The following is an 11,000-nucleotide window of genomic DNA, read 5'->3' as shown; positions in this document are numbered from 1 at the left end:
CCTTTATCATGAGTGGTGAAGGAAGTGATAGTTTTACTCCATCCACCCATTTTCTAATTTTGGGTGGTGGTTCAATTTCTCTTAGTCTATTATCGAATGCATCTCTTTTCCTCGCTTGAAAGGCCCTCAGTTGTGATTTTGTGCTTTCCACCCTTTGTGCTTTCTCGAGAGCGTCAGTAAATGTTTCAATCTGTGTTGCGGCAAGGGCATCTTGGATTTCTAAATTTAATTTTTGGATAAACCGTCTTATTCTCTTTCGTTCCGTAGCCACCAATTCTGGTGTATATGTGGATAATTTCGTGAATCGTGTTTCGTACTCAACAACACTCAAAGTTTCTTGACGAAACTTTATAAAATTGTCTTCTCTCTTTTCTTGGACAAGTGGAGGAAGAAATTTCTCATTAAACTCTCGTACAAAGTTTATCCAAGTCCTTGGAATTTGATCTCTTTCCTATTCGTTTCTTATAACTTTCCACTAAACTCGGGCTGCTCCCTTAAGTTGAAATACAGCAAAAGTGACTTGTCTTTCCTCTGTGTAGTCCAAGGCATCGAATATATTTCTTATATTCTCTAACCAATTCTCAGCCACTTCTGGGTCAGGTCCTCCAGAAAATTTGGGCGGGAAGAATTTCTGAAACTGCTCCAAAACTCGAGCCTCCCCTATCTCTTGATTTCCACGTTGGTTTCCTTGTCCAACCCTCTAACCTTGTTGAGCTACCAAGAGCTCTAATACATCCGTCATGCGACTTAAAACTAATCCCATTTGGTCATCTCCTCTCCCAGCCCTTGGCTCGGCATTTTGATCAATACCAAACCCATTATCTACTCTTTGAATTCCGGGTTGTCTAGGCTGACGTCCCTTTCTTGTCCTCTAGTTTCCATGTTCACAGCTAATCTATATGCATATGCATAAACCTCACAATAAGCCATAATTGAACTACACACACATACCAGTAACAACTTTTAAAGAAAAATGAAATCACTTACACAAATGACATTATCACCACACAAGTAAACACAAACTAGAGCTCATTAAATCATAACACAAGTTATAGTCAAGTAAAGCTCATACCAAGTCAAAGTCAGTAAACAAAGTAAACAGGTGATCATAAAAAATACATTCATCTCCAAGGCACAAACTCTTAAGTTCTACTCCCATCGTCCCACTACAAAAGATCACAAGTAGTGCTCCACTAGATTAATTGGAACTAGCTGATTCCCGTTCCCTAACATGTTCAACTTCAATCCTAACACCAGGATCTTCCAGGCTACGATCATCCTCTCCATCTCCCGCTCTTAATTATTGTGCCATCTTAGCCAAACGATTATTAGTTTTCTGTAACTATTCATGTGAAATATCGATTCGTTCTTATTCCCCACAAATGGAGATCTCAAGTCCTTAGGATTGTCCTCAACTCTTAAGTACTCGGGTATAAGAATCTGTAACAAGGTAATTCACAACTCGAGCTGGCCGATCCCAAGAGTAAATCACCACATTTGAGATTCCTACCCAACATACATATCTAATTTCTCCAAGTATCAAGATAAAAGGGTTTATACCTATCACATTCATGATTCATAGTTTCACTCTAGAAGAGCACTTAAGTTTTTACTCATCCATATAGTAAGAACCGTAACACTTCTTGGCCCAAACTCATCCCGCGTAGAGACCACGCGAAGCGGCTCTGATTTTCATCCCTACAAATAGTCACTAAACTTTCAAACCAGTCCCACAGTCCGGCATCCTAAACTTATAAGCCTAGGATACACTACAAAGATCTGAAACCTAAGCTCTGATACAAACTGTGACGCCCCCACATCTCCTTAAGGCGAACCAAAGGGTATCTGCGGGATGCCTACCCAGCTCTCGCTAGGACTCACTACAATCCACAATTCGAATGCTCGAAATATTTCAAATAACTTTAATATATAATTAAAGTACTCCAAAATATTGCATGCTTACAATTAGTTGGCTTTCAAGTTTAATACAATCCAAAAGAGTATGTACTACAACCATCTGCTATAATACAACTTAAGGTCTTCAAAAAAAAATAATCTTATACCATTCACGAGCACTCTTGGTCTCGAACCTTGTTAAGGAAAACAAAAACTTGGAATGAGCTACACATTCCAGTGAGGTTCCAAAACACTCTAGCAGTTCTAATAAATCAAGTAATTTGACCATACCACATGTATGGTTCAAGGTTGCATATTTGGTACATTAACATGAGATAGTTATCATTGTACGTGTAATTTGAGTATAACACAAGCATGGTTCAAGGCTGCACCTTGGCACATTAACATGATACAGTTATCAGTATACAAAAATAAACAAACATTGAAGGATACAGTATTCCAGTGGAACGATTTCGGTCAACTTCACCTTCTAAATTCCGGTCCCCTCGGTATTGTCTGGCCATCACCTTATCTCTCTAGTGGTAATACTCGAGTATACCGAAACGGTGACCCAGGGTTCCAACATACCCGACCGAGCCCAGTCCTGGCTCGAGTAGGTTAGTAACCAAGGGCAGGGCCCAGTTCAGCTTAGAGCTTACAACATGACAAGTAATCAAGTAAATTGGTGTACGGTAAAAATTTATCATTTCAGTAGGTCGAATGAGATAAAATACACACTCGCCTTAAAACGGTGGGCAATTTCATATGAGCAATTATTAGTAACACTTAACACTCAAACACGTAAGCAATATGTGGTAATTTCATATGGACAGGTAACTTACGATAATCAAGTAATCAAGTAAGCAGGTAATCAAGTAAATCGATAAACGGTAAGTAATCATGGTTAACGGTAAACGGTAATCGGTGAACAGTAGTAGTTCACGGTTATTCGGTAGACATTTATCATTTTAGTAGGTCGAGTACGATAAAGTACACACTCACCTTAAAATGCTGGAAAAGTTCATAGGAGCAATTATTGGTAGCACTTAACAGTTAAACACATAATGACCATGGAGTAAACATGTCATAAAACTATTCAAATCGTGTACTCCTATATGGAACAGTCACCTATTCAAAACAAATGAGTAAGTGTTCAAACAAGTGTTTTGGCGTCCGCTTTGAGTTCCGCTTGAAGGTCCTCTTGAGCGCCTGAGCACATAATAATTAACTTTTGTGAGACCCCGAAAATTTTCTTATTTTCCAAGCATTTATTTTGGGCTTTTGGGCCTAATTTTAGGGTTTTCTTTTATATGTGGGTTTTCTGGGGAATTTTATGAGAAAATATGAATTTTGCATCATTTTCTGGGTTTAGGTCAATTTCTGTGCTATTAAGGGTGTACAGTGGTTGCGGGACCCACTAAGGCGATCGGTACAGTTAAATGTAGCTTTGGAAAATTTTATATACGGAAGCTTTATGACCTAGTGTTATGAGTTAATTAGAGGTTAGTTGGTTTAATTAAGTGTTGTAAGACAAAAGGAAGAGATAAACTTGAAAGACAAATGTTGCAATTTCATTGGACCTTGGATTTTGACTTTTCCTACACCTTTACTAAATCAAAAATTGACCAAATTTCCTCTTCATTTTCCACCCTCTTGGCCGGCCAACTAGAGAGAAAAAAGAAAAGAAAGCTCTTCAATTTCCCTTCATTTTCTTGCCCAAATCTTGCAAACCAACCATTAATCACCCAAATCTTTCCATAAAACTTGCTTGCTAGGTAAGATTGAAGTACTTGGTGGTTTTGGTTTGGAGGGAAAAGCTCTCATCTACCTTGTATCAAGAAAGTGTAAGGTGAGTAACTATGGAATTGTTTCATTATTGTTTGTAAGATGAAATTGGTTGGTGATAGGGAATAAAGATGCTATTTTATGGGTTATTTCAAGACTTATGGTTGAGTTATGTCAATTTTTCTATTTATTGAGGAATTTTCTGGTTTATATGATATCTCATGGTTGAGTTGAGTGTGATGGATTTATATGGCTTGATTTAGAGCCTTTGTGTGTTAATGGTGGTTAATTGTAGAAGATTTCAACATTTGTGAGGAAAATTTCGGTTTAGGGTTTCCATGTATGGTTTTTATGCTAGCAATTGATGTGTATTTGATTGTATTGTGTTTCAAATAAGGTGAATGGACTAGTTTATGACTCCTAAGTGTTTTGGTATAAGTTGGGTGTTGTTCATTAGGTTGGAAAAGTGAAGAAATTAAGGGGAAATGCCGCCCAATTGGTTAGAAGGATGGATAGTTTTGAATTGAGGAGAATTGTATAGAAATGGAAGAATTGGGGGAGTTTGTTCACATTCCACACTTTCGTTGCTCTACTTGTTATTTTTGAGTAACTTGTATTAGTAGGTTAAAATTGTACGTTGACTCGTGATTGAGTCTCAAATATGTTTGCTTGCTTGTTTTAGGTCGTACCGGTGGACCGGGACCTACTCCTGACTCGAACGTGTGATTTACTTGATTACTTGGTGAGTGTACCATGCAATGGTTGAATGTACTTGCTATGTGATTTGAATAGGTCAAGGGTGTACTTTATCGCTCTTGACCACTTATGTGCATTACTGTTATTGTTGAACTGTTGAATTTCATGTGTAAATGGGTTGATAATTGCTAGGGCTATGCCCTATTATTACTGTGAAAATTGAGCTCATCCCCTTAGACCGTTATTCGAGTCGAGCCGGCAAGGGCTTGGGCGATTCGTTAACGAGCCTTTGGGTCACTAGTAGGCGAGTGGAGTGTTAACTCCTCGACCTTGTGGTATACTCGAGTATTACCTTTTGAAACTATGAGGTGTGCGGGCCCGATTAGGGGGTGAATGGTGGAAGGAAATGGTGAGAAGAGGTGTCTACGGATCTTGGTTATCTTCAATGGTTGACGGAGTGTCAACGAATATGATCAAGTATGGAAATCGGAAAACGGCCCTTGAGGGCCGACTGTATCCTTTTATACATGGTTGAGTTCATAAAACACTTATGTGTGTGTGTTGGATTGTATGACTTACTTGTGACATTGGTACCTCACGGGCGTAAGCTCACCCCGTTGTTTTGTTTTCCTTACAGGGACACTGTTGAACTCAAGTTTTGAAAAGGGCTGAGCTAGTTATATAGTTAATTTTGAATAGCTCCTCTCACATTTGAAAACCTTGATGTATATGAATTCAAGTGCTTTTGAAGTGTAATTTGAACCTTTCTTATGTATATAAGGCATGTATGTGTATAGCTTTATCAAGTCTTCGACCAACTGCGTTATGTTTTTGATGTGTTTATGTGAGTATCGGTTGCAACCGAAGGGAGAAAGAATTTTGGCAAAAACTCTGCCCAGAATCCAGCCGAGAATCCGGCCAGTTTCTGGCAGGATACAAGGCCGGATATGCAGGGGAAAAAAGAAAAAAATTTGGTTTTGGCTTCGGGTGGCAATCCGGCCGAAGCAATCCGGCCAACTTCCGGCCGGATTTCCGGCCGGATTGACAGGGGAATTTCGACCCCTTTGGGGTCTAGCCTCGGCCTCCTATCCGGCCGAGAATCCGGCCGGATAGTGACGTGGCCGGTTACAGTTCATCCGCGGCAAATTTTCGTTTTTCGTTTTCTTGTCCGATTGAAGTGCTCGAGCGCTATACTTTCTTGCATAATGATATTATGGTTATAGGAACAAGTTAATGGGTTAAATCGTTCACTTTGTTGAATTTTCCTTTATAAACTAAACGAAATTCGACTTGTTTGAGACCCGTAGTCCTGGCGAGAGCTGGGCAGGCGGTCCGTCGACCCCTCTGGTTCGCCTTAGGGGAAGATGGGGTCGTAACAACTTTACTTACAATCATGCATTTACCAAGAAAAGATGCACACTCAATTAGACTAAATCAAAGTCATAAAAGAGAGCTTAAATTCTCTCAACTCGAGGTTTAAGAGTGAAGTTTTAATGTCCGAAGAGATAATAGTATCTTCCATGAAATCGAGTTCAAAATGTTCAATCTATATCGAGAAAAGAAGTCAAGGTCCCAAAATTGCATTTTCTATGAAATTGGCAAAATTCAGATTTGTGTGTCAAACTTAGAAAAATCATATCTTGCACTCAAGTAGGTCCAAATATGGAAAACTTGGAACCGTTGGAAACTACTTCCAAAGTACTAAAAGTTCCTAGAAGGCACTTTTCCATGATTCAAAACGGAAGACACTCAAATTCCTGCTTAAAGTTGCTGACTTGCACTTCTAACACAGATTCGGGCACTACTACAAAAATGACCTTTAGTCACACACTTAATATGACATTTTCCTAAAAGTGTCACAACAGAAAGTTAACGTAACATGCAGTAGGGAACGTCATTAAAGTGACAAAGAAAATGACGAGTACAACGTCGTATCACTCTAACTTGTCCAAATAGAAGTAAAAAGTGAAAAACAAAAGCGGGAAAGAGAATGACGCTACACTTCAGCGCCATATTTTTTGGGGAAAATTTCTAACTATTCCAATGAATCCAATGAACTTTACTCTTTGTTCATCCTAGTTCTCTCTCCTAAAACCTTCAATCACGTTAACTCTCTCTGTAAAAAGCCAAAATTCTTCACCCCTTTGACAACCGAATCCCTTGTTTCTTTCTCTTTCTTCCACCCGATTTTTAATTCTCCCCAATTTGAAGACAAACATGTGAAGGACTTGTTCTCCTACTTACAACAACATCTGAAGGAAGATTACTACCAGGTAACCTATACATTTTAGACAAAATTGATAGCCTTTTTTTATTACTTTATTTCTTCTCTGGGGACTGTGTGGGAAATGGGGCAGGAGAAAGGTGGGTGACGGAGGGGGTGCTGAGGCAGTGCTAGAAGGACATGGGCGTGGTTGAAGTGCCCATGTTTTTATTCATAAGAGATGGAGAAATTTGTGGGAGATAAGTGGGATCTGGCAAAGGAGAACTAATCGGTGAAATTCGTAGATACCAAGGAGTTCGAGTGACTTAGGTCAAAAGAACAAACTGGAAGATTCACCAGTAAATTACACAATTCAATTGGCTGTGTGAAACTTTGTAACATAAAAGCAAAAGGGATATAGCTTATTTATTTATTTATTTTTCTGTATGTATAACTGTGGCCCTTACTCTAGTTACTTATTTCATGTGTTAATCAAGCTTTAATTTTATCACGCCACAATTCTGTTTTAAGACCGAAAATCATATTTGTATTTCTCCTTTTGGTTCTCCATCGGAACTAGAATCGACAGCTTTCATTTGGAGTCGATATGCCATAAAACTGAAGCTTTATTTACTCAATTGCAATTCTGATAGGAAATCCTACACAGGATTAATAGCAAGCAACTAATCACTAAAATCGAAAATCCCTTAAATATTCCATTTGCTAAGATGAGGAAAAAAGGGGGCTAAGGTTATTTGCTAGGTATTCCATTTGCAAGCTTCTTGAGAATTTTTTGGTTGACATGTATGTTAAATATGTGCTGATTCTACAACGCTTTCTCATTTGGTAATTTGCTAAATGCTAATAAAGACTATAAGTGTGACTAGTGGATTTGCCTGGAAACATAGTAGTTATTTGGTTTTTAGCGATTGTCGATACTAATATTGATATCTTTGTTTTAGATTGAAGAATTATTGTTGAAGTGTCAACCTAGTTTTTGACTTGTTAACATTTGCATTATTGGTATTGAACTTGATATAGAATGCTCTGCCCGTAGGATTCTAATGCAAAGTGCATCTTACATACATAGCATATATCAAGTGGTGACTAAGTCAAGCTTATTCCATCAATGCAGTTTTAAATTTGTAGCGGCCATCATCTTCGATTCCATCTAGCGAGCATTGATCGTTGATTCCCTTTCCACTTGGAGTAAATTGGAGTTGTTGGTAACCAAAATTATACATTAAGTTTCTGCTACTCTTAGGTTACCAATACATTAAAGTTCGTGGCAGTTATTTTCAATTGGATAGAACTTCTATTGCTGATTAGTTGGGTTGCTAATATTTTGTCCAAGTTCTCTATCTCAAATTGATATTGGCTACATTATTGGACTAATTTTGAATTCAGTAGACTATTATTCTTTGTGCCTACCATCTGTTCGATAGTTTGTGTCTTACAATTTGGAATTGAACTTTTGCTGTCTTTCTTTTTTATATCATTCTGTTTTGATACTTTTGGATTAGTTCTTATTACTCAAAAGTCTAGAACACCTGGATATGTGAATATTCTGTTTTGATATGTCTAGAACAATTGGATTAGTTCTTACATTCTGTTTTGATACTTGGATTAGTTTTCTTATCTAAGTAAATGTTTGATGCAAAAATCAGTAATATTTTAGGTAGAATTATCTTGTAGATGCTAATGAAGCTTTCTTTTTTTTTTTATAATTAAAATCTATGTGAACATGGATAAAAGATGGATGAGTATGTCACGATCAAGTGATGAGTATAAAGCTGGTTTAGAAGATTTTCTTGATTTTGCATTTACGAATGGAAGTATAGGGGAGATGATTTGATGCCCATGCATTAGGTGTGGGAATGGGGTATTTGTCACGAGAGAGCAGGCCAAATCACACTTGATATGGAAAGGGTTTATTAAGGGATATACTCAATGGTTAGCTCATGGAGAGCTATCTTCGAATTTGCATCATACATCTTCACATGGCTTGCCTCTAGCTTGTACCATGCTTCGAGAGGAAAACTAAGGAAATATCTGAGATGGGCTGACTACACAATGATAGCCACAACAACAGTGGTATGCCATGAATGAATAGTTGTCTTTGGATGTACGCATTATATTTGCTAGAGTTCCGTAAGTTGAATCAAGTAGAATAAATTGTTGTTCAGCCTTCAGTATCAATACTTCCATCTAAGAAAATTTTCTTGGCATAGAAACATAGTGGACAAGTACATGCAAATTGTGGCAGATTGGTTTTCTAATCCATCAGAAAGTAATAAGTGGATGTTTTGAAACCTTTGGAGTGTCCTTGGATATTTTCTATGTGCCATTGCCTTTGTTAGGGGCATCAAAAATTCTGACAGACTAATTTTTTGACATTCACAGCATCCCTCAGTTATTCCTCCCCTTAAGTTACATGCCTTTAAATGTTTTCTGTCTTTTTTTCTTTAATTTTAAGAATTACTGGCTTGCAACAGCATCAACATGACCATTTCTTCTACTTATTGTAATTTATCCTTTTGATTGAGTATATCTGCTCAGCCTGTCTATGTCTCCAGTTTTAAAAAGTTAACTTTCTAAATATGCATCTCTGGATGTCTGTGAATTCAGAACATGTATGCTCTAATTTATCCTGGATTTTCATCTCTTATTTTTGTACAATAATACCTTGCTGAATGTCTTAACATATAATGACAAGCTTGTATCTTGCAATGATGACTTGACTGAGTAGGGGTGATAACAGAAATTATCAGATTACGTAATATGTAACAATGACTTTCTTGTGTGTCTATTTGAAAAATAAGCTTTTGACTCAGGTATTCTACACTTGTCTAGCAGCTAAATAGGGTGAGCAACTTGCTTCACAAAGAGAAAGAGAAAGATATTAAAAACTGAAAAAAAAATATAATCATCGATTTCATGGACCTTTGCCATTTTGCTGATAAGTTACTCAAAGGAAAAGAGAACTCTTGTGCTTAGATATGTCCACTCATACAGCATATTGGTTTAATGTTCCTCACTATCCATTGTTTGATTTGTTGCTTTTCACTTTATGTCTAGCATGAGGAACAGAGGAAATGGAAAGATTAGGATATTCTTGTTGTATAAACAGTAGCGTTCAATTGCAGTTTGTATTTTTTCTGCTACAAGTTCAGTTAGGTTGATTCAATACCTGTAAGATTTTCTCAATACTATTTATCCCAAGCATTTTATGGATACTAGCTAACCAGTAAACCTTCATTGAATAACCTAGATCTGGATTACATTTTACTCTTTTGGTTTTCTAATGGACGTTTATTACTGATTCCTTTGTAGTGTTTGTCAAGCGCACTGCACACTAAGAACCTAAAGTTGCTCATGGCAGCCTCTGCTGTATTTCTTCCAATCCAGCCTCTGATGGTTTCTACAATGCATACTGGGATGATGGAGGTAATAGGCGTATATGCATATTTATGAGTTGAATCATAAGCCAATATGCAGTCTGTTCTAAGTCTTGTCTTTTAACTCTCTTAAGTGTAACTGAGGCCTGGGAGGCCTCAGGAATGAGCTAAAAGAGTTTAGACCCAATCCTCTCCTTTGCGGCATGCATTCTGTGTTCCAAGTCTTATTACTTGGCTGGCATAATATACATATGTAGCTTACTATTCCCAGTTAGGTATGCAAAATTGAAGTTGTAGTTCCTTGGAGTAGGGAATCCAACTGAATTCTGGTTAACATAATTATAGAGCTGGAATTAGTGGAAGCTGAAACACAGTTTACTACATAGCTTGTAGTGCTTTAATTTTCTTGGTTGTTTATGCTCATGTCCTCATCTAGCATGAGACACATTGAAGATTTGTTGCTCTTCTGGTGATAGGAGGAGAGAGGAGGCAAAGGGAATGTTGCTCGTGCCTTGGCTTGACCTAAAGTGTCTCTCACTTGTTTGAAATCTAATATTGTCCAAAGTAGGCTATTTTAGCATTTGGTCAGATTGTAATTGATTAATAGACAATATATCCATGTGCTACTGATTATTGATTCATGAATTTGTCTTTACATCATCAATGACCTCCACATCCTTTTTAGAACCCAAAATGATGAAGCCAAGTTAGCTACCCAAGTGATCTGTCAAATGTGTTTCCTAGTCCTACTATCATAATACCTGAGAAGTATAAAATATTGTCCACAATTGACCTTCCTTGGGCCTTCTCAGTTGCTGCACACGCTGTCCTGGATCCATTGAGATTCCATAGCTTGCAACATGTGAGTTTAAACCTAGTAATCTTTTTATCTTATCTTTATCATTTGTTTAACTTAGTTTTTATTTATTTTTCTAACATTAAAACTGTAAAAGAAGAGTTGTAGATGTGATTTGTAACTCCTATTTCTTGGTTTATGACACTTGTAGGTGAATCTTGAAGAA

At 37.4% G+C, this 11,000-nt stretch overlaps 1 protein-coding gene across 1 annotated transcript; it reads left to right on the top strand.

Annotated features, from left to right (window-relative positions):
- The first annotated feature begins 7,722 nt into the window (after positions 1 to 7,722).
- On the top strand, positions 7,723 to 10,542 carry LOC140015705 (uncharacterized). The gene is made up of 4 exons (XM_072068480.1): positions 7,723 to 7,806; positions 8,336 to 8,674; positions 9,914 to 10,027; positions 10,455 to 10,542. Exons 2-4 carry the CDS (start codon positions 8,531 to 8,533, stop codon positions 10,497 to 10,499), a joined length of 303 nt encoding a protein of 100 aa, XP_071924581.1. The 5' UTR covers positions 7,723 to 7,806; positions 8,336 to 8,530; the 3' UTR covers positions 10,500 to 10,542.
- The last annotated feature ends 458 nt before the right edge of the window (positions 10,543 to 11,000 follow it).

Source organism: Coffea arabica, chromosome 10c (genome assembly GCF_036785885.1).
Source record: "Coffea arabica cultivar ET-39 chromosome 10c, Coffea Arabica ET-39 HiFi, whole genome shotgun sequence".
Classification (NCBI taxonomy): domain Eukaryota; kingdom Viridiplantae; phylum Streptophyta; class Magnoliopsida; order Gentianales; family Rubiaceae; genus Coffea; species Coffea arabica.
Note: the sequence above shows the minus strand (reverse complement) of the source record. Positions and strands in the feature narration are given on the sequence as shown.

Bases quoted from the DNA above. Each gene is read 5' to 3' on its own strand.
- LOC140015705 (XM_072068480.1), top strand. From the start codon at position 8,531: ATGGTTAGCTCATGGAGAGCTATCTTCGAATTTGCATCATACATCTTC. The intron at 8,675-9,913 runs GTATGCCATGAA...ATTCCTTTGTAG, and splicing joins TGATAGCCACAACAACAGTG to TGTTTGTCAAGCGCACTGCA. The intron at 10,028-10,454 runs GTAATAGGCGTA...TTCTGGTGATAG, and splicing joins TGCATACTGGGATGATGGAG to GAGGAGAGAGGAGGCAAAGG.